This window comes from Dermacentor variabilis, chromosome 10 (assembly GCF_050947875.1).
Source record: "Dermacentor variabilis isolate Ectoservices chromosome 10, ASM5094787v1, whole genome shotgun sequence".
Lineage (NCBI taxonomy): Eukaryota > Metazoa > Arthropoda > Arachnida > Ixodida > Ixodidae > Dermacentor > Dermacentor variabilis.
This window is the reverse complement of record NC_134577.1, coordinates 116,813,954-116,838,085: the sequence shown is the minus strand read 5'-3', so window position 1 is coordinate 116,838,085 and position 24,132 is coordinate 116,813,954. Positions and strand designations below refer to the sequence as shown.

The window sequence follows — 24,132 nt, the reverse complement described above, 5'->3', positions numbered from 1 at the left end:
GGCTCGATCCTGGCCGGAATTGGGTCTTTCTTTTTCGAATTGTCGGCGATAGTTTCTGCGGAGACGGCGCCAAACACCATCGCGACCCGAAACGGTTGTCGGAATGAGCCCATAACAGCTTACGCTATAAAAGTCGTGACGCGGTGATCTCCTATAGCACCAGCGTGGCAACTTATATGCCTTGGGGTAGAACTTGCTTTGACAGGCCAAAATTGACGACGGGGGGGGGGGGCACGTCCTGTTATCGGCAACGGTTAGGAAGAAGTGGGACACAGGGATATCGCGCATCTAAAGGACACCAGGAAAAGGTGCGAGATGACGTAATCACCATCGGGCGCAGCGAAAGATAATAATATTTGGGGTTTTACGTGCCAAAACCACTTTCTGATTATGAGGCACGCCGTAGTGGAGGACTCCGGAAATTTCGACCACCTGGGGTTCTTTAACGTGCACCTAAATCTAAGCACACGGGTGTTTTCGCATTTCGCCCCCATCGAAATGCGGCCGCCGTGGCCGGGATTCGATCCCGCGACCTCGTGCTCAGCAGCCCAACACCATAGCCACTGAGCAACCACGGCGGGTACAGCGAAAGATGACAGTAAGTTGACGAAAGTCAAAGCTTTAGGCGGCAGGCAGACGAAGGCGATAATACTAAAACTGCTCGGGATTTAGGCACGAATATGCGAGGGAAGAGAAAGTTCAAGGCAAGGGGTACTAGCAGAACTGTCGATCACATCTGAATGTGCCGTAAGCAAGTCTAGTCCGAGGATAAGGTCATGGGGACAATGGGTCAGCATAGTAAAAAGAACTGGAACGTGGTGGCCGGCGATACTTATGCGGGCAGCACACATTTCAGTGACGCCGATAGTGCTGCCATCGGCGACGCGTACGGCTCGTGTAATAGCAGGCGCGAGAACCATCTTCAGTTCACGACCGAGGTTAGCAGTCATTATCTGCACCTGGGCTTCAGTTTCAATTCACGCCGGCTAGGGACACCGTCGACGTGAACATCAAGTTCTGGTTTATTGGGAGCGTAAATGGAGGATTTCGGCATGATAAAAATAATTCAGCGCTAGCTCCACACGGCCTAGTTTTCCGCACGGGAGGGTCCATAATTGGTCGGCGACGAATAGCGGCGTGGCTGGGCGATGGGAACCAACGGCGCTGAGGTGACGGTAAGTGAGTGGGGCGAGTGTCGTCTACAGGAAAGTCAGAAGTAGGAGATACACGGCGAGGTGAACAGCGGCGAGGATCGTCATATGGGCGTTGAGAGGGGGAAAAGTAGCTCTAATACGGGACGTGCAGAAAGTGCACCAGTGGCGAGCTACGTGGCCAATTGGTTGGCGATGGAAGCAGATTGGCTTGTCGTCCGGAGTTCTCCACTCAGTAGGGTTGCGGAATATGGGAGGAGAATACAGGTTGCTGCGAGGCACAGCTGGCGGCACCGGTCTGGCGTCAGGTTGGGAGAGAGAGAAGGCATCTGGAAATCCGAGGTTGACAAATTCCTGGCGCACATCTTCCTGAATGAGGGAGAGCGCTGACTGGTAAGTGCGCGTGCAACGAACGGGGTTGGATTTGCAGCCTCGAGCTTGCTGCCAGCGATACGCGTCACATTCCCACTGAAGGGGGGCGCAGTGGTAGTAAAGTCGACGCAGGATGACGTTGGAACCGTGTTAAAGAGACGGGAGAGCTGTGGAAGGATGCGACGGCTTTTGGCCAGCTCGAGGTGACTGTACTCCTTGACAATGATGTCTATTGTGGAAACGTTGTACAACAGCAAGTTGAATTTTTTCGTACGAGATCTCTTTGAAGACTACTTTGTCAACCTCGGCCATTTTCTCGTCGACTTTGCGACAAAGAGCGAGCACTTCTTTCATGTACGATACATACGATTCAGTGGAAGACTGCACTCTGACAGCGAGCTCTTTTCTTGCAGCCAGTTAGCCACCTGTCAGGTTTCCAATGAAATCGTGGAGCGTCTCCAGCTTTAGCTAGATAAGGGTATCTGCTTGGGGTATTCATTTATTTTGGCATTGGTCTGTTTTGCCACGTCGAGTGTTCAGTCACTAAGTACGTTTGTAGGTTTGTCGTAGCTATAACTAAGTTCGCGGATGGTGTTGTGCACCCCCAGTCGTAGTAGGAGCTGCGTAGAAGCACGCTGGGCTAGTCCCAGCGCTGCCTTTAGTGCCGTAAGGAGGAGGGTGTCCATCTGGTGCATCTCAGTCTGAGTCAAATTATGATAGGGGAGGTGATAGGTTAATCGGCTAATTATGAGGGCTTGCACAATTCGGAGTATGTATTTTTCTTGGAGTCCTTGTCGGCGGTTTGTAATGCGCTTTATCATGCGCATTACTTGGGTAAGTTGTTGGCGGAGCACGTGTAGTGTATGTGTGGCCTTCCCGTTGTGTTGTATGTGAAGGCCTAGTACACGTAGTCTGTCTACCCTTGGAATAACGTTGCCACTGAGATGCAATGTGATGGCTGGTGGAATATCGGCCTCATTGTGTTTTTTGAATACAAGCTGGAGCTCCGACTGCTCAGCTGCGCATGTGAGTCCTCCGGCTGTTGCATACTCTTGAACTATATTTACGGCTTCCTGTAGTGCGTCTTGAATGGCGCCGTCTGACCCTGTGGTCACCCAGATTGTAACATCATCGGCGTACAGGACATGCTGCACGTTTGGAAGTTTTTCGAGGAGCGGTGGTAGCTTTGCCATCGCCACGTTGAACAGGGTTGGTAAGAGAGCCGAACCCTGGGGAGTCGGAAAGTTTTATGATATCCGACCGAATATCACCTAGGCTGATAGTGGCTGTGCGGTCAGATAAAAAGGTTCGGACGTAATCATAGATGCGTTTTCCGCATCGGGAGAATGCTAGACTGTTTAGAATGAGGTCATGTGCAGACGTTATCGAAGGCTCCTTTGAGGTCCAACGCCAGAATGGCTCTTGTTTGAGCTTTACTTGGACTATCCACAACATCCTCCTTAAGTTGAAGGAGTATGTCCTGCGCAGACGGACCTAGTCGATAGCCGAATAAGGTATTGGGGAAGAATTGGTTCGCTTCGAGGTGAGGCTGGAGGTGATTTAGAACTACGTGCTCGAAGAGTTTGCCAATACACGAAGTCAGGGAAATGGGTCTGAGATTTTGGAGGGACAGCGGTTTCCCGGGTTTAGGATTAAGGTGATATCGGCGTGTCACCATTCCTGTGGAAGCGTTCCGTTTTTCCAATTGTCGTTGTAGTATGCAGTGAGTTGCCGTATGGCCTGGTCGTCGAGGTTGCGTAGCAGTGCATAGTGAATGCCGTCTGCTCCGGGCGCCGTGTTTCGTCTTATGCCGTGTAGGGCTGCCCTCGCTTCTGTCTCTGTAACATCGCCGTCCAGTTGGGTTTCTTCCTCGTGTGGATAGTCTTTGTACTCTGGCCGGTGACCTATAGCAATGTATCTCTGCTGCAGTGTTTGGAGAAGCGCGTCATCACCCATTTGTGCTTTGTGGATGATAGTGCGGACGGTGTTCGTTGTGTGCGTTTTTGCGTGCGTTGGATTGAGTAGTGCTCTGAGGAGGGAGCACGTTTTGGAACTACGTGTGCCATTAAGGCGGTCGCAGAGGTTGTGCCAATTGCTATTAGTGAGGCTGGTGGCGTATTCTTCAGCTTCTGCTGTGATCCGGGCGATTTTTTGTTTCAGCCTACGGTTGTGCCGCGGCCTCTTCCATCATTTGGTCAGGCCTCCTCGAGCATCCCAGAGATGGAGGAGATGTCTGTCCACATCCGGTGTCTCTGTTGTTGCAGTCAGTTGCTTAGTGGCTGCTTTAAAATCTGCTTGTAGCTGTTGTGTCCACTCGTGTAGAGATGGCGCGTCTTGTTGAGATTTGGTTCTTTTGCGCCGGAAAGTGTCCCAGTTCGTTATTTTAATTGGGCGTTGTGGGGTGCGTATGGCCACCAGTTGGACTTCTGTGGCTAGAATGCTGTGGTCACTGCCCAGATTCTAGGAATACTAGAGGAGAAATGCTGGTAGAACAAATAGACTACTTTAATAAGTACCTTCTTCAGGAAGTGCAGTGACAGGAACGGGACATGGAAAAGGCCTAATAGAGAAACAAGAAGGGAAATAGGAGGAGGAAGAATAGATTTTATAAAGAGAAAAGAGGAGAGGTCGGCCTGGAGAGCGTCTCTAGCCTGCTGCTCCTCACTGGGGAAAGGGGAAGTGGGAAATACAGGAGAAGGTAGGTGGTGGGTGATTATGTTATGGTACAATGAGCTACTGTATACACGTTGTCCAATATGCGAATGCGCACTGTAGACGCAATACACCCAAAAGTAATCTTGTACACGCAAAAAGTAATCTCGTCACAAAAAGTTTTTGCGCAACCACATTTCACACTGACTGCTCGTCTCACAGGTTCTGGAGGCGATCGTCTAGACCAGTCTCGCTTAGAAAGTCCAAAAGATATTTTATGGCACGTTGGGCACAGACAACACTCCTCCACGCACTCAATTGCTTTTCTTCCGAAAATGGGCGGGACTCCAAGCAGTCAACAGTAGACTTGAGTTTTCTTCGTTCGGCCGCATATTGAGGGCACACGCAAAGTACGTGCGCTATTGTCTCGGGAGTGTGACAGACGCTACAGTCAGGGTCCCGTGCTTGTTCAGTCTTGTGAAGGTATCGCTGGGTGTATGCCACACCCAGCCGTAATCGATGCATGAGTGTTTCCGGGCCTCTCCGCAACCGAAGTGGAAGCCGAAATTGTAAACCAGCGTCAAGTCTATGGAGGCGCTCTTGCCGATGTTCAGGGTTGTCCCAATGTCGCGCCATAGAAGTTTTGATGGAGTTATGGAGCAAGGCGTTAATGTCATACCGGGGAAAATAAACTTTTATAATGTTTCCATCAGTGTGCGCCTTTTTTGCTTCCGGGTCAGCCTATTCATTTCCAGCTATTCCGCAATGGCCAGGAATCCACTGCAGCACGGTGGAATGCCTGGAATGAGACGTCTCAGCAAGCAGAGATATGATGTCATAAACCAGAGGACTATATGCGGTTCTGTCATTCATATAATTGCTGATGATTTGCAGTGCTGGTTTTGAGTCACAGAGCACTGTCCACTTTTCGGGGCTTTGTTGCAGTATGTAATGAATTGCTTCTCCAACTCCGGTTAACTCAGCTTCTGTAGACGACGTCCGGTGTCCTATCTTGAATCGTTGTGCGATCCCCATTCCTGGCACCGTGTAGGACGCCGCGGGAGAGGTCTGTGTCACAGAACCATCTGTAAAAGCACGTTTGGAATATTCATACATGTAAGCAATGTATGATAACGCGAAATGCTTGAAATGCCCAGCAAGCGGCATTTTCGACGTCTTCGTTATTGCAGGGTTGGGAGTGTCACCGTTGGCTTTGCTATCGTCCAGAGTGGAACTTCGGGTATGTCATACGGTTCGAAGTCCGACGGCAATAAGTCTTGCTGCGACAACGCGACTTCTGAGTAGGCGGAGACAGGCCGTATGCTTGTGGCGTTCGTGAGTGGGTGACTCCTGTGTCTAGTCAGTAGACTTAGATGCACTCGCAATTGCTCATGTTGCAGATAAACTCGAGCTGGGCACGCACGTGCCGCTGCAATAGTTCCCCATGTAGACGCACATCGTGGTAGTCCTAGGCAAATTCTCAGTGTGCGTACAGATTTGTACTAAACCGAGAAAGTACAGGCGCACTGTAGCGGAAGTAGCCAACAAAAAGTGCCCGGTAGAGCTGCAGAAGAGATGATTTGGATGGCCCCCATGATTTTCCAGACATATGTCGAATGATCTGAGTAAAGCTGTCCAGCTTTTTTCTTAATTCAGAGAGTTGCTTCGACCAAGATAAGTCACGGTCGATGATGACTCCGAGAAAATTGTAGTGGGTTACCGAAGGTATAATCTGCCCATCAATCAAAACGGGGTAGAAGGCCATTGAGTTCCGTGTGAATGCCATGGTTACACTTTTTGCCGGTGAGAGCTGCAGTCCGCGACTCTTAAGGTATGTCGACGTTATTGACATCGCGCGCTGCAGCTTCGTTTGCACTTGCAAGCGCGTTAATCTCGTGGTCCATATACAGATGTCATATGCGTACACAGAGACCGAGACTGTGCCAGCGTGTTCTTTGACCAGTCCAAAGAGAACGACAATAAAGTTGGGCTCAACACACCTCCTTGAGGCACTCCACGATAGACAGGGTGGTTCTTTGTTTCACTGTCTGGAGTTGTCATGAATATCGTTCTCTCTTGAAGATAGCTGGCTAACCACTGATGCATGCGTCCACCGATGCCACGTTCTTCTAGGTCATTTAACATTGCATCATGTAGAACCTTGTCAAAAGCACCCTTGTTATCAAGAAAACAGCAGCCGTTAATTGAACTCGACGTTTCTGATGTTCAACAGTTGTTACTAGGTCAATGACACTGTCGATTGACGACCTAACCTTTCGGAAACCTCTCATTGCGTCTGGATACAAAAAGCGAGATAGATTTTATAGTCTCTGCGGATCCCAGCATGATGCAGGATGTAGAAGTGTTAGGGAAGAAAACTGCCAGTGATCATAAGTTAGTGATGTCTCAATTTGAAGAAACAGTAAAATTAGTCAAGAAGAAACAGGCAAACCTAGACGCAGTAAGGGTAAAAGCAGACGAATTCGGACTGGTTCTCGCGAATATGCTGCTTTAGGACAGGAATATGAAGATAGCATAGAGGTAATTAATGAAACCGCAACTAGGCTGATTACAAAGGCAACAATTGAAGTGGGAGGTAAAGCACCAAAAGAACCAGTAGGTAACCTATTTCAAGTAACAACCAATAATCAAGGATTTAATAAAGAAACGGCAAAGTGTGAAAGTGTATAACTTAAGAGGTGAGAGAGAATTTTCTGAACTATCATAGCTGATAAACAGGAAAAAAGTAAGTGATAATCTGAATTATAAGGTCGGAAAGATTAAAAATTGAGTAAAAAATGGCTGCAGCTTGAAATCAGTGTGACGAAAACGGCAGAGGACAGGGCAGGATGTATGTGTGATGCCCAAATATGGACAACGGTTCGTGTACTCAAACGTTTTAACGGTTCTCCTAGGCGGAGCCTCCGACAACCCAACTGAGGACAAAGCCGTTGGTTTGAACACACGCACAAACTTTTAATGGAACAAAAAAGGCTTAAAATAAATAGAAGAAAATAGAAAACATAAAAGAAACACTCAAATAGACATAATCACAGAAAGAAACACACTTGGGGCTAGAATGGAGCTAACTAGTGCGCGAGTCCGGGCTTGCCACGACGGCAGGGACACACAACAGTCTCGACGCGGCGACGCGGCGACAAGCTGACGAAAGGAGTGGCGCCGGTCTCACCTGAGGTGGTGGTGTAAGTTGGTTGACCGGTCGACCGGAGCTGGCCAGCTCTGGCTTGGAGAGGTAAAGCAGGCGGCTTGGGTGGCATGAGTAGACGGCGGCGGCGTTCTGGCCGGGCTGCTGGGTGTAGAGCTCGGGCCCGTAGCCCGACTGTTCTTGTCCTGCCCACGGGCACAGAAGCTCGAACGCCGGCCTCGGGCAGCAGGCGGCACGACAGACGGGGGCGGCGTTCTGGCTGGTTAGCTGGCGTAGAACTCGGGCCCGCAGCCCGACTGTTCTCGTCGTACCCACGAGCACAGAAGCTCACCGGCCTTGAGGAGCTGGCGGCACGCTCGGGTAGACGGGCGACGCACAGGAACAGGTTGACAGGAGGTCCCGGTCGGGTGAAGTCCTGGTGGCTCGGGTCCCGAACCCGACGGCCCGTCTTCAACGCCCGCTCCGGTGGTTGACCTCCTCCTGGCGTCGCTTCCTGGAACTCTCCTGGCGCCTCCCCTGCGTCTCTCCTGCGTCTCCCCTGCGCACCACGCTTTTTCTTCTCTCTGGCCCATTAGGCATTCTCCGATTGGCTGCCTGACGCCCCGTGGTCTTTCCTAGTTGGTTTGATTTTCTTCTTTTAGTTGTTTTTCTTGCGCCGCGCGTTCACGTTCCGGACGCTCTTCGACGTTGTCGTTTTTCACCTTCCAGCACGGAATTTGCCTCGGCGCGCGCACTCCTTGTCGTCTGCTCCTGACCGTCCCGATCACCGCACCGTGTCGCGCACCACACATCACATAAGCCCCCTTTTTAACAAAATTTTCTGAAGAAAAACTGCCGCTCAGTGCGCGACATAGTTCACAACACTACAGTCATGGTCTGTCCACGAGAGTGCGCTGTAAGGCTTCATGCACAGTTCACACAGTTGCACAGTTCACTGAGCATACAGATCAAGGTCATTAACGGAAGACACTAATTCAAAAACACCACAGCAACTCTAAAGAATAAGAACTGTAGTATCAAAGGCTATCACAACACACTATAAACCATCAAGTTGAAGGTTACCAAGCCCGAGGTCAAAATGCGTGAAAAGCCATAAGCGAAGCATCGGCTCATTTAGGTGACCCTTTCCCATATCAAGCGCACTAGACCTTTATCTTCTCGGTCAGAGTGCACTGGCCAGTTCGTGACCATATCGTTCCAGGCATTAATGTCTTTGCATGGCGTCGACCAAGTCACTGCCTGCGTTCTAAGGTAGTGAACATTGTAACGCGTGGTGGCCGCATCAGTGCCAGTGATCGAACCACACACGAGTGCATGAAAACACAAAGGATGTTTTGGATCCTTAAAGCCATAAGTTGATGGGGTACACATGCCTGAGCCCTCCCAAGTGCACATAGGGTCACAAGTTGCCTTTGTTGAATTCAAGGAACGCAGTAAGGACAACTCAATACTTTTTATAGAAAACAAACCTGGTTGCTCAGGAGCCCTGATATCTTCAGGTCCATCTTGACCCTGGCGCAAACACTCCGACGTATTATATTTAGCCTGCAGGAGGTTCTCAGTTCTTTCTCAACCAGGCCCATGCACGGCGACTCGGAACCATGTACGAGCCAGTCATCGCCTGCACTGAGGTCGTGCAGCACAGGTTGAGATACGGAAGCGATATGCTCCCTGCTTCGTGAGCAAACATTATCTATGCCTACAATGGCATCATTACAAGGTGTCTCTCCTTGAGACACTTTTCTCTTGCCAAGGCCTCACGTCATGTTGGAGAGAACCCTCGGGTCGCCCCTGCACTGCTGCGCTGCATCCTCAACAATGGACCACGTCCCTACGGAGTCAGCATCCGCGAGTGCCTTGATGCGAACGCGCACCCTGCGGAGCTCTTCCTCCAGGCGTTCCCTCTCAGCTGCCTGTTCTGCCACTCGCCTGTCGCACTCCCTCCGAGCTTTCCCTCCTATTAACAACCATATGTCTTGCACCCACGTGTACAAGTCTGCCCCATGCAAACCCAATCGCTGGGCCACGGTGACTAAGTCAAACAAACTAGTTTCTGGCTGTTTCTTGCCCAAATATGCGCCCTCAGCCTCTGCGACCTTTACCGCAATTGTAAATTCTTCTCCTCCAATGCAAGTTCCTCCCTCCTAGCATTGCGCTCCACTGCCCGCTCTTCTCGTGCACGCGCTTCCTGCTCGTTCAACCATGCCCTCAACTCCGCACCTTCTAGCCCCATGCGTTCGGCTAGGGTTAACAGATCTCGTGTGCTAGCAGCCATAGTTCCTAGCCTTTAGAAAAAAAATACAAACGAACGGCTTTGTCCTGTCGCGGACGCCAATTTGTGATGCCCAAATATGGACAACGGTTCGTGTACTCAAATGTTTTAACGGTTCTCTTAGGCGGAGCCTCCGAGAACCCAATTGAGGACAAAGCCGTTGGTTTGAACACACACACAAACATTTAATGGAACAAAGAAAGGCTTAAAATAAATAGAAGAAAATAGAAAACATAGAAGAAACACTCAAATATACATAATCGCAGAAAGAAACACACTTGGGGCTAGTATGGAGCTAACTAGTGCGCGAGTCAGGGCTTGCCACGACGGCAGGGACACACAACAGTCTCGACGCGGCGACGCGGCGACAAGCTGACGAAAGGAGTGGCGCCGGTCTCACCAAAGGTGGTGGTGTAAGTTGCTTGACCGGTCGACCGGAGCTGGCCAGCTCTGGCTTGGAGAGGTAAAGCAGGCGGCGTGGTGGCACGAGTAGACGGCGGCGGCGTTCTGGCCGGGCAGCTGGGTGTAGAGCTCGGGCCCATAGCCCGACTGCTCTTGTCCTGCCCACGGGCACAGAAGCTCGAACGCCGGCCTCGGGCAGCAGGCGGCACGACAGACGGGGGCGGCGTTCTGGCCGGGCAGCTGGCGTAGAAGTCGGGCCCGTAGCCCGACTGTTCTCGTCGTACCCACGAGCACAGAAGCTCACCGGCCTTGAGGAGCTGGCGGCACGCTCGAGTAGACGGGCGACGCACAGAAACAGGTTGGCAGGAGGCCCCGGTCGGGTGAAGTCCTGGTGGCTGGCGTCCGGAACCCAACGGCCCGTCTTCAACGCCCACTCCGTTGGTTGACCTACTCCTGGCGTCGCTTCCTGGAACTCTCCTGGCGTCTCCCCTGCGTCTCGCCTGCGCACCACGCTTTTCTCTGGCCGATTAGACATTCTACGATTGGCTGCCTGACGCCCCGTGGTCTTTCCTAATTGGTTTGCTTTTCTTCTTTTAGTTGCTTTTCTTGCGCCGCGCGTCACGTGCCGGACGCTCTTCGGCGTTGTCGTTTTTCACCTTCCAGCACGGAATTTGCCTCGGCGCGCGCACTCCTTGTCGTCTGCTCCTGACCGTCCCGATCACCGCACCATGTCGCGCACCACACATCACAGTATGCAATAAACAGGGCAATGCGATCAGAAATAATGATGATATGGTAAAAGCACCAATAGACGTCTATACTAACCTGTACATGACCCAGAGCAGCCCCGAAAATTTCATTAGTAGCGATGAACTGGATACAAAGGCTCCTTCTGTAATTAGCGATGATGTTAGTAGGGGCTTGCAAAAATGTCCCAGGGAAAAGTGGCAGGACAAGCTGGAATAACAGTCAATTTAATAACAGATGGAGGAGGCATTATGCTAACGATAGCTTGCGGCCCATTATACACGATGTCTCTCGACAAGTGTACGAGAAAGCTTTAAGAATGACAACGTGACAATCTATGACAATCTATGATGACAACATGACAATCTATGATAAGAGAAACGTTACAGAATTGAGGAAATATAGGCCAATTAACTTGCTTTCAGTATAGCATAATGTATTCACCAAGACAGTTTCCAATAGCGGCAGGCCAACACTTCAGTTAACCAAGAGAACAGGCTGGCTTCGGAGAGGGATACTCTGCAATGGATCACGCCCGTGTCATCATTCAGGTATTTGAAAAATCTTTGAACTACAATCGACCTCTTTATATGGCTTTCACAGGTTATGAAAAGGCCTTTAACGCAGTAGAGGTACTAGCAGTCATGGATGGATGGATGAATAACTTTCCTGAGGTCCGTCAGTGCGCGCGATTTGTGCGCAGCGGGCCGCTCCCCCGTCGGGACAGAAAGGCCATGCCCCTGCGCCGCGTCGCGGGCCCGATGGACAGCCGGGAGCTGTGATTCAAGGTACGAGCTGTGTAGAGCATTCATGGAGGCATTGCGTAATGAAGGAGTACAGAAGGCATACGTGAATATCTTCGGAAATGTCCAAAAATATATCACAGCTACCTTGTTTCTTCAAAATACACGTAGAGAATTTTCTATCAAGAAAGGGGTCAGGCAAGGAGACGCAATCTCTCGAATGCTATTCACTGCATGTTTAGAAGAAGTATTAAGCTATTAGACTGGGAGGGGCTTAGGAGTGAGAATAAACGGTGAATATCTCAACAACCTTTGGTATGCACAAGACATTGTCTCGTTTAGCAACACTGGAAATGAACTGCAACAAATGATTAAGGATCACAACAGAGAAAATGCCAGAGTAAATTTGAAGATTAATATGCAGATGACAATAGCCTGGCAAGTGAATACGAATTCATGATCGCCAGTCAGCCTCTAGAGCCTGTGCAGGACTAGGCTTGTCTTGGTCAGTTATTCACAGGAGATCATCAGTAGGAAAGTTACACAAAAATAACCCCACAGGGGCGTCTGCGTCAGCAGGCGTTTGGTGTTGCGACACCACGTACCCGATCACACGAGGGTTGGAACCTTCCGCGTGTAGCCGTGCGCGGCATAGCCGTGTCTGGGGAAAAGGGGATCCAGGGGGTTGAGCCGATGCTGGGTGTTTGGACCTTTAAGGCCCCTCGGTGGAGGCAACACACCCCTTTGGCCTCTGCTTTACATAGACGGCACCTCCAGGCTGACCCACCTGGGGGAAATCGGTAGTCGCCTTTTCCTTTCTCTCTCTTCGCGCACCTTCGTCTTTCCTTTTCACTTTTAGTCTTTCCTGTCTTCTTTTTCTTCTGATAACTTCCAACATACCTGGCGGCGAGGGTTAACCTGGTGTGCTATGACCTACCTTGGTTATAACATATGTGGTTATAGTGACGACGTACAGTTGGCATGGTAGGGCTTGTTTCACCACATACCCTGCCTTGTCCCCTTGTTGGGCTCGGTGGTGGGTGACTGGCATCGTCGCTGAATACTGAACATATTTCATGGGAACCTCCAACCCTTTCTCAACCGATCGTCCCTCTAAAAGGGGGCGCACCGATGCTACATTTCAGTTTTTCCTAAAAGGCACTGAGACTTTCTCGAAATTTCACGTTGTCCACAGTGATAAACCTGACAAGAAAGCAAGAACGATTTCACCATTTGTCGTTGCGAAGTATCTCACAGAGACCATTGGAGGCGGCTATAAAATCACCAAGCTAGCCAGTGGGGACCTATTACTCGAACTCAAAGACAAAGCACAACATGGCAAGCATAAAACCTTGTACAACTTGGAGACATCCCTGTCAGTGTAACAGCTCACCGATCCATGAATACGGCCAAAGGCGTAATCTCTTACATTGACTTGATGGATTTGACCGAAGAAGAACTCCTGGAATGATGGAAGGACGAAAACGTAATAAGTGTACAAAGAATAAAGATCAGATGTGACAAAAAGGAACTGCCAACTAAGCACCTGATAGTTACCTTTGGCTCTAGCACATTACCAGTGACATTAGAAACTGGATATACCAAAATCAGAGTACGACCGTACATCCCAAGCCCGCGACGTTGTTTTAAATGTCAGAGGTTTGGTCACGCTTCCCAGAGCAGCCGAGGGCGGCTAACATGTGCGAAATGTGGCATCAATGATCACTCTGCAAATGACTGTAAGGCTGAGTCGCGTTGTAGCAATTGTAATGGTGGCCACCCTGCATATTCTCGATCATGCGCAGTCTGGAACAAAGAAAAAGAAATAATTACAATAAAGGTAAAGGAAAACATAACTTTCAGAGAAGCAAGGCAACGCATCTCACAAACATTTGCACAGACCGCATCTTTCGCCGAAGCGGTACGTCGGGGGGCAGTACCACAACGGCACTTGGCGGACGCCAGCACCACGCATAGCGAGCGTGCGGCAACGCCACCCGCCCCCACGATGGGATCAACGAAGGCTGCTCTACCTCTCCCGAATTTGACCACAGTGGAGGCCTCTGCTAGTGCTGGCACCAGTCACCCCAGCTCAGAGGTCAAGAAAAACCCACCAACCACCAGGACGGTGGGCTCCAAGGCCTTGTCTTCCGAGACAAGGCTCTCACGGAAAGCACACCGCTCGCAAGAGCGTGTGCCCAGTGCCTCTCAAGAGGCCATGGACACAACACCCAGTCAGAAGGCGCAGTTGACGCCTAAGGAGCGGTGCGATTTTTCTGACCGCTCCAGAAAAGGCAAAACTCCAATTACAGGGCCCCAAAAGGGCACTGTAAGCTAATCCAAGTTCATTCTCTTTGACACATAACACAACATTTATTTTAATATGGATACACTGATTATTCAGTGGAATATCAGAAGCCTGCTTTGAAACGTCGATGATGTACTCCTTAATGAACTAACTCCAAAAGTGCTGTGTGTCCAAGAGACTCCATTTGAAATCTAATCATAAATACTTCCTACGTCAATATGTTATTTTTCGGAAGGATCGCGATGATGCCCTCGCATCATCCGGCGGCGTAGCCATCATAGCTGACAAATCTATAGCCTGTCAATACTTACAGCTACAAACACTCCTTGAGGCAGTGGCTGTTCGAGCTGTACATTTAAATAAACTGATAACCACCTGCTCTTTATATATACCGCCGCATTTTCAGCTTCACAAACAAGAATTCCAAACATTAATAAATCAGTTACCTGAACCATATCTTGTGCTTGGAGATTTAAATGCACACAGCAACCTATGGGGCGACCCGCGCTGCAATGCGAGAGGTCGCTTGATTGAACAGTTCCTTTTTTCTTCAGGTGCATGTCTCTTGAATGGGAAAGAGCCCACATATTATAATCTGGCAAACAAAACATACTCCTTAATAGATCTTAGCATTGCATCTCCTACTCTTTTACCATACTTTAAATGGAAAGTTAATAAAAACCCATACGGGAGTGACCATTTCCCTGTAGTTCTAAGCACACCAATGTGTAATGAATGCCTTCCGCAATTACCTCGCTGGAAAACTGACTCAGCTGACTGGGAAAAGTTCAAAAACCTTGCTTATTTATCCTGGGACGACATGTGTGCTTTAAGCATAGACGCTGCAGTTAAATATTTTAAGGTCTTTCTCATTGACACCTCCTCGAAATGTATCCCTGTAACAAGTGGATTGTCCACAAAACGCCGTCTTCCGTGGTGGAACGATGAGTGTCGAATAGCGCGTAAGAAGCAGAACAAGGCATGGGGTTTACTTCGGGATTCTCCGACAGCAGAAAATCTAGTCAATTTCAAGCAGGTCAAATCCCAGGGTCGGAGAACGCGGCGACAAGCTAGAAGAGATAGTTGGAGAAAGTATATATCGGGCATTACCTCTTACACTGATGAAACAAAGGTTTGGAATAGAGCGAATAGATTAAAGGGTCGACAGCCTTACTCGCTGCCTTTGGTGAATACTCAAGGCGACAGCAGGAAGATCAGGCGAACTTTCCTGGCACACATTTCGAACAGATATCCAGCTCGTCACACTACTCTGAAACATTCCAAAGGTACAAAAGGCAAATAGAAGGAAAACCACTAGACCGGAAAAGCACCAAATGCGAGGCATACAATAGACCTTGTTGCATGGCAGAGCTTCAGGCAGCCCTAAACAGCTGCAACAAATCTGCCCCCGGTTCTGACCGCATCCTATATGAAATGCTAAAACACCTGGCGTCTCAAACACAAAAAACCCTTCTTTGTCTTTACAATTCTATATGGTCATCTGGCCACATTCCCTCTGCTTGGAAAGAGGCCATCATAATTCCTATTTTGAAACCGGGTAAGGACCCTTCTTTGGCAAATAGTTATAGGCCTATAGCATTGACGAGCTGCTTATGCAAAGTTTTTGAGAAAATGGTAAACAGTCGCCTGGTACATTATCTAGAAATAAACAAGAAATTAGATCCATATCAATGTGGCTTCAGAGAAGGCAGATCGACGACAGATCAGCTTGTACGCATGGAAATGTACATCAGGGATGCGTTTGTCCACAAACAGCTTGTGTTATCAGTGTTTCTTGACATGGAGAAGGCGTATGATACTACGCGGCGCTTCGGGATCCTTCGGGATCTTTCTGCAATGGGCATTCGCGGCAACCTGCTGAGAATAATTGAAAGTTATCTCTCTGACAGGACATTTCGTGTTAGAGTTGGCAACGTACAGTTTCGACCATTCATAAAGGAGACAGGTGTTCCGCAGGGTAGAGCACTGAGCGGTACGTTATTTATTGTTAAGATGAACTCCCTCCACACCGTATTGCCTCACACACTCTTCTACTCCGTCTATGTGGACGATGTACAAATAGAGTTCAGGTCATGCAATCTTAGCATTTGCGAGAAGCAGCTACAGCTTGGCTTGAATCGATTCTCAAGGTGGGCGGACGAGAATGGTTTCAAATTGAACCCCCAAAAGAGCACATGTGTCCTATTTTCAAACAGGAGAGGTGTACTACCACAACCAAATATTAACCTTAATGGAGAAAGACTAACTGTCGACCTTGAACACAAATTCTTAGGTGTTATCCTGGACACAAAACTTAACTTCATTCCTCCCCTAAAATATCTTAAAGAAAAGTGCCTGAAGACCATGAACCTCCTCAAGCTGCTCTCTCGAACAACCTGGGGCAGAGACAGGAAGTGTGTGCCTAGCCTGTATAAGAGTCTCGCACAATCACGCCTCGACTACGGAGCCGTAGTGTACCACTCCGCAACAGGGGGTGCGCTAAAGATTCTCGACCCAATCCACAACCTCGGTATACGACAGCTAACAGGCGTCTTTAGAACGAGCCCTGTTGAATGTCTCTACGTTGAGTCCAACGAATGTTCCTTACATCTACGAAGAATATTCTTAAGTATATCATACTATACTAAGGTAAAATTAGACACCGAACATTCATGCCATTCCATCGTTAGCGACCTGCGCGCTACCAGACTTTACAGTAACCGCCCACGTATTAGAACTCCTTTGAGCCTACGCTTGGAAGCAATGGCAGAAGAAACAGACATCTATCTCCCAGAAAATATCCTAATGCCTCCCACTCGCCTTCCACCGTCTTGAGAATGGCAGACCATGGAGTGCGATATCTGGTTTGTCGAAATAACAAAACATGCACCTGAGGCATGGATCGTATGTGTATACGATCACACTTCCTCAAACTCCAAGCGAAGTACTGCTGTGCCAAATATTATACAGATGCTTCCAGATCATCTGCTGGTGTCGCGTATGCAGCTCTTGGGCCATTTTTTCCACCTCGGATTCTCTAAATCTTAACACAAGTATTTTCAGGGCTGAGACGTACGCGATACTCTCAGCTGTAAAACATATCAGACAAAGAAATCTCAATTCATTAAGCGTAGTAAGGGTCTTAATGAGTTTTCGAAAACATAAGAACCCTGTTTTTAATAAACTATACACAGAACTATCCTTAGCCTTACCATACAACCAAAACATAGCCCTATGTTGGGTACCTGGCCATAGGTGCATAAAAGGTAATGTAGCTGCTGCGAAAGTGCAACGTCAGTCGTCTTTAATGAAACGGATGTGAATAAACCCATAGCAGCAACAAAACTTAAGCCATTCTTACGCCACAAACTGAGGAAGCACTGGCAGGACCAATGAGATAATATTAGAGTATAAGCTACACTTTATCAAACCGAAATTAGAGAACTGTATATCTGAAAGAACAGGAAGGCATAAGGAAGTGCTTCTTTGTAGATTAAGAATAGGACATACTTACGCCACTCACTGCTACCTTTTGACGGGAAGCGAACCTCCGACATGTACCAAATGTGGCAAGAGGCTTACAGTTATTCATGTTCTTATCCAATGCGCTGAAATAGAGGCAGAAAGAAAAAAGTACTTTCCCTCCTCTTATATCCAACACATACCGTTACATCCAGCATTCTTTCTTAGCAATGAACCCCTTTTTACTTTTCAATCAGTATTAAACTTTTTATTTGAAACTGACACCCTAAATGTGATTTGGCCAGACTACTTGTAGCACGGCCTCCACCTGGAGGTCGTAGATGCAATGAAAACATTTTCTAGAGCATCTGCCTCCCAGCCCTTGCTTTCAAGGCCTTGCTGAGGCACCAGTGCTACAGATTCTACATATTTTACTGATCATCCCTATCTCGTGAAACACCTATTGCGATCGCAGAAACGATCAGTCAGTGTCATTTTTGTATTATGTATATACTTGTGTTTTACGCACTTTACAGCAAATAAATTGTAGGTCTTTTTACAGCCATATTGCACCACATGTGTATATTGCACTTTTTAGCGATTATTTGAGGCCACTATACAGCCGTGTTTCAATACTCCACGCAATTAAAACCCACATATCATTCAGAAGTACAAATCATCGACTTGGCGCTCTTTGGCCACATCTGGCCCTTGCGCCTATAAACTCTACAAATCAATCAATCAATACACAAAAATAAAAACGGTTTTCAATGCATAAAGCATGCATTACCCAATACAAGCTCAGAGCTTCCTACTGTCGGTGCAAAGAAAATTGTACAATCCTTGTATTCTACATGTGCTAAGATATGGGAGAGAAACTTGGAGGTTAACAAAGAAGCTCGAGAAGAAGTTAAACACCGCGCAAAGAGTTAGGAAATGAAACATGTGAGGCCTAATTTTAAGAGACCAGAAGGGAGTGGTGTGGATCAGACAGGAGACGGGGTAGCCGATGCTCTGATCGACATTAACAGAAATAAACGGAGCTGGGCCGGCCATGTAATGTGGAGGACAGATAAGCAGTGCACAATAAAGGTTAGAGAATGGGGGCGAAGAGAAGCGAAGCGCAGTCGAGAACGGCAGAAGACTAGGCGGAGAATGAAATTAAGAAATTCGCAGGCGCAAGTTGCAATCATGTAATGCAAGTCAGTACCTGGTTAATTGGAGAATAACCATTTCACCAGGTATTGGCTTTCGTCCCGCCGTGGACATAAAGATAGGTTGATGATGATGATATTTCATAAGTACAACTGACAAATTTTGTTTCAGAGAATAGGTTTTGTATTGGAGTCGAAAAGGTTAGATAGGCTTGCCCACGAAAATGTGCCTGGGCTTGCAGAAGAATGCTTGGAATGAATATCTGTTATAGGCTGCGGCCAACACACAAATGGCGCACTCATCCACAGATACGTACGCAGACTCAGCCTTTTCTTAAAGTGTCATTAAAGCCCGTCTTTCCTAAAACTGTTAGAGGAGCTTTAGTTATCTGCAGTGCGCCAGTGGTACGTCTCCAAAGGCTACGAGTTTCCTGAGACCTTAAGCTAGGGCCATGGTAGAAATGCATCGCAGCGTTTAGAGATGGCGCCCATTGCCGATGCGTAAAACGTGCGGTGCCCTTACAACTTACACTGTGCACTCTACATCTCAGTTTGGACCTATTGAAGGGTCATTTAAAGGGATGCTAGAGAAAAAAAATTTAGTACTACAAGAATTGTAATTTTCTTGTGAAAAAATTGGACAAACCTCTGTGCAGGCCAGGTATACGAGTACATAAAACAATCTCACTTTTCTATGAAACACTTGGTTGCAAATTTATGAGCAAAAATTGTCGCGTATCATGTATGATATACCATGAAGGTACTCGAATATTTGTGAGTACACAAAAAGACATTTGAATTAAAATAATCTTCCAAAAATATCAATACCATTGAAAATACTTGACACATTACTTTAAGAGGTGGAGCTTATTCTTCACAGCTCTAGCTATTACAAGAATCATTAAACTTGAATGACGTCATCTTTGGTTGACGAATACTTTAAATGTCGAGTACTGATCATTTATGAATTATGCTTTATGTTAATCAGTGCTTTGCATAGTGCTTGTGAATCTGGAGCAAGTCGAAACAAAGCCTTCTTTTTGTTCTACCGATAGTTATTTGTTGCTTCTAGTGTTGGGGGGTGCTCCTAGATCCTGGCAGGCCCCATGCTATCATCCCCCTAAACACCGCTGGGATTTTCTTTTACCTATTCTGCACCGATAATTCTTATAAAAATTATAGCTCTTGCAAAAAAATAAATTTTGCCGCCAAATTTATTCTTTCGCGAGAAAACACATTTCCAATATTGTCACGTGGTGGTGACGGCGAAGAAGCCAGCAAAATTGTAGTCAGCGAAACTAGCCTTTTATTGGGCGAACGCGTGCCCTTAAAGGAAGGCTGCACTCCAAGAACAACGATAGCGGCGAAAACACTCGGCTATCGGCGAAAATCTGATCAGATGGTCAAGCGCGTCAGATTTCATACATCAGTCTTCGATTGTTCCAGAGTAATCGCTGGGACCCGCGTGTCTTTCACAAAGTTCTACATGATTCGCCTGGCGCATACATGCAATCAGATTACACAAGGTTCGGTCACAGACAGCGGATGGAACCATCGATAACATTCCAGAAACTTCCGATACATGCAGGCGCCTCCTGCGCTGTGCGATAACATTTGTTAGGCGGTGAAACATGGCCGCCCGATAATGATAAAGAAGTAGACGTGTCAATATTCTTCAGAAAGCAACCCATACCTGCTTAACCGGAAAATATTTCTCCATCGAAACATCAAAATAAGCTAATAAAGAGTAAAGCATTCTGACCATTTTTGCGCGCTGATTTAAAGTGTGTAAATTGTCGAAATAACCTGTTTATTTAGGAACTTGTTGCACTTTGTGTGAGTAGCCGCCAGCAGACATTTAAAGGAGAGATAAGTGAAACTTTATTCCCAGTGCTATCGTGTTTTATTTCCTGCGCTTTATTACCCGCGCTCATATTGTATACTGCCTTTTGTCTTTCATCCGGGTGGCGCTGCCCACCCCTAGGAACATGTTCAATCACCAACTCGCCCAGCTTGCCGTGGTATTCCAGTGCTAATGTCGCTTCCATTGCAACAGGGGGAACAGATTGCCGAGGAATATGTAGAACTTTCTTTTTTGTCGATTCTATCAGGCTAGAAGTAGTCCTTGTAAGTGTAGCATATATGATACAGCATGAGGTAAGGGGTGTGGTAGAAATATCACGCAGCCTTTAGAGATGATGAACAGCTGCAGTCGCATAAAATTTCCGGTGCTTTACAACTTCAGTTGCACAACCTGGACTTCCGTAGGAACCAGTGTCTCTGAAGTGAAAGTAAGAGAGTTTATCTGAAATATTGAATTGCTCTTTTACCATACCGAGAAGGTCATGCTTACCGGCTTGGTAAGCGAGAATAGATTCGCAAAGAAAAGACTGTTGGTGACGCCGTCTTCAAGTTCCCTGATCAGCCCGCCTTGACGTCACGGATTTTGAGGATGTGTGTGCTCGGAGTGTAGTTAACTTGATATCAAAGAAGATGGAATGACTCATATTTCAAAAGAGCAGCGATAGACTCAACTGAAACAAAAGTTTTACTGCACCAGAATGCCCAAACACGAGAAATTAGCTTGAAATCATTGACTTCACAATGACACACCGGTGTGGGGTGTCGGCGCGAAAAAAAAATAATGCTGACTTTAAGGTTTAAACCCTAATGATAATAGGGTTTAAAGTTTACTTTGTTTCTTTAAAATCGTTGAAGTCTTTTCATTTAGTGTCTCCTTAAAGAGACCCACGAAGTCAAAGTCAATCTGCAGACCCCCGCTACGGTGCTCCGCATTGCCCGTCTGCTGCTTTGGGAAGTTAAACAGCGTAATTTGCTTTTTGAATGCGAATAGAAGAGGCATACTTTTGTCGTCTCATTGTCTCCAAACTTTCCTTTCAGGAAGAACGTCTTCGTCGCAGTGGATGAGAACATTGGAACGGGAGCCACATTCGGAGAAGACCCATCGCTGCCCTGGCTCGGCGAGGACGAACTGTGCGAGTCCGACGCCACGTTGGAGGAACAGGTAGGTACATGCACCTGCTAGTGCGCGAAACGGCATCATAACCGGCCGAGGAATGGTACAGGAAAGTAGCAAGCAAAGTATGCACAATTAACGGATATTAACGGGATATCAATTTTTTTAGTGAATGAGAGAGTGAAGTGCATGCATTCTCGTGACTATATGCGGAAACGGACCGGAATGGAAAGCCAAGACACCTGACGTGGTAGTGTTTGAGGCCCGACAACTGGCGCAGCAAACGGCAGCACAGCACGAGTGCACGAACATTCATAAAAACAAAAGCAAGAGAGAATAATTTCTGTGCCCGACATACAATTGAGGTCACAATTAGTATCTTCAATATTGATTAACAGACCTAGAAGGGCTATTTGGTTACTGGCTTGATAGAACATGGATATAACGGCGCGTTTTGAGGACAGGACACCGAAAGAATGCACAGGACAGACGCCGACAATGGACGTCACACAGGATATACGGCGTCTGTCCTCTGTGCGTTCTTTCTGTGCCTTGTCATCAAAGCGCGCCGTTATAAACATGTTCCATTAAGTATTGACATAACCAGTAAACTATAAGGAGACAGCTTATAGAGGTAAGGAGACTATTTGACTATTTCGGCGCTAAATGAGGCCAGATTGTTGGTGCAAAAGAGAACAAAAGAAATGACTACCTATCTAGAAAGACTACTACTAAGGAAATATGGTATACGAAGTCACACTGCATAGCACTAGTTTTACTAGTAGACTATGAAGAAACTGAATTAGAAATTGAAGTAATGTGCTTTCGGGGCGAAGTAAGATTATTTCAATTATTTTAGACAAAATAATTTTGACGGTGGATCGTTTATCCGAATTCAACGTTAATAACGCATGTGGTACTGAGCTTCGAAAGTAATAGAAATAATCTTCTGTTCATATGGAAATAATATGTCGCGTATAGACTTTAAATACGGGCAAATATATATGTTTACCACATCACATGGAAGACTTAGCATGATGGTTCAGTAGATATGACCTCATTTCATATGTTGAATAGAGCTCTAGAACGAGAAGGGACAGTGAAGATTGTACGGGAGAAACGCCCGTGTTTTGTCCCCTCATTAGTCTATGCTGTCGCGCTGGCCTCGCACAGCATTCATGCCGTAACAAGCGCACACCACTTACCCCAAACTTTATCTTTATTCAACAGCATGGCACAAACCTCCCAACCATGCCTAGTCCCTCTCACCATAGCGCTCAAACTATCCCAAACTTTATCTTTATTCGACATCATTGCCCAAACCTTCCAACCACACTTAGTCCTTCCCACCAGAGCGCACCAATTTTTCCAAATTAAATCTTTGTTCAACATCATCACCCAACATCATTGCCCAAATCCTCCAGCCGCAACTAGTCCTTCCCACAGTAACACACCAACTATCCTAAACTTTATCTTTAGTCAACATCATTACTGAAATCTTCAACCACGCCTAGTCCTTCCAACCATAGTGCACCAATTATACCAAATTTTATCTTTATTCAACATCATTGCCCAAGCCTCACAACCACGCCTCATCCCCACCACATTTCGATGGGGGCGAAATGCGAAAACACCCGTGTGCTTAGATTTAGGTGCACGTTAAAGAACCCCAGGTGGTCAAAATTTCCGGAGTCCTCCACTACGGCGTGCCTCATAATCAGAAAGTGGTTTTGGCACGTAAAACCCCAAATATTATTATTATTATCATCCCCACCAATTATTCCAAACTTTATGTTTATTCAACATCATTACCCAAGCATTCCAACCACACCTAGTCCTTCCCACCATAGCGTAGCTACTATTCCAAACTTTATCTTTATTCAGCATCATTGCCCAAACCTTCCAACTACGCCTAATGCCTCCCACCATAGCACACCAACTAACCCAACCTTTGTCTCTATTGAACATCATTGCCCAAACCTTCAACCACGCCCAATTCATCACACCATAGCGCACAAACTATCCCAATCTTTATCTCTTTTCAACGTTATTGCCCAAGCCTTGAACCACGCCTAATTCATCCCACCATGGAGCACCTACTATGCGAAACTTTATATTTCTTCAACCCCTTTGACCAAACATTCCAACCACGCTTAATACCTCCTACCAAAGTGCACAAACTATCCCAGATTTTTATCTTTATTCAACATCATTGCCCAAACCTTCAACCACGCCTAATTCCCCCCACCAAAGCAACCAACTATCCCAAATTTCAACGTCGTTGCCGAAGTCCTGAACGACGCCTAGTTCCTCCCACCATAGCGCAGCTACTATGCGAAACATTATATTTATTCAACGTCATTGAAAAAACCTTCCAACCACGCTTAATATCTCCCACCACAGTGCACCAACTATGCCAAACTATTATCTCTATTCAACATCATTGCCCAAACCTTCAATCACGCCTAGTCCCTCCCACCATAGCGCATCAACTATCCCAAGCTTTATCTCTCTTCAACGTCATTGCCCGAGCCTTGAACCACGCCCAATTCCTCCAACCATAGCAAAGCTACTATGTCAAACTTTATATTTTTTCAACGTCATTGGCGAAACCTTCCAACCACGCTTAATATCTCCCACCATTGCACCAACTATCTCAAAAATTTATCTTTATTCAACATTATTGCCCAAGCCTTCAGTCACGCCCAGTCCCTCCAACCATAGCG

General features: G+C 47.2%; 1 protein-coding gene across 1 annotated transcript in view; it reads left to right on the top strand.

The window, feature by feature from the left end:
• Window positions 1-24,132, top strand: part of LOC142560898 (uncharacterized) — a 141,979-nt gene that overhangs the window by 104,180 nt on the left and 13,667 nt on the right. The window contains exon 4 of the mRNA XM_075673309.1: window positions 21,331-21,454. Coding sequence (XP_075529424.1) covers window positions 21,331-21,454 — 124 coding nt within the window. The remainder of the gene's footprint in view (window positions 1-21,330; window positions 21,455-24,132) is intronic.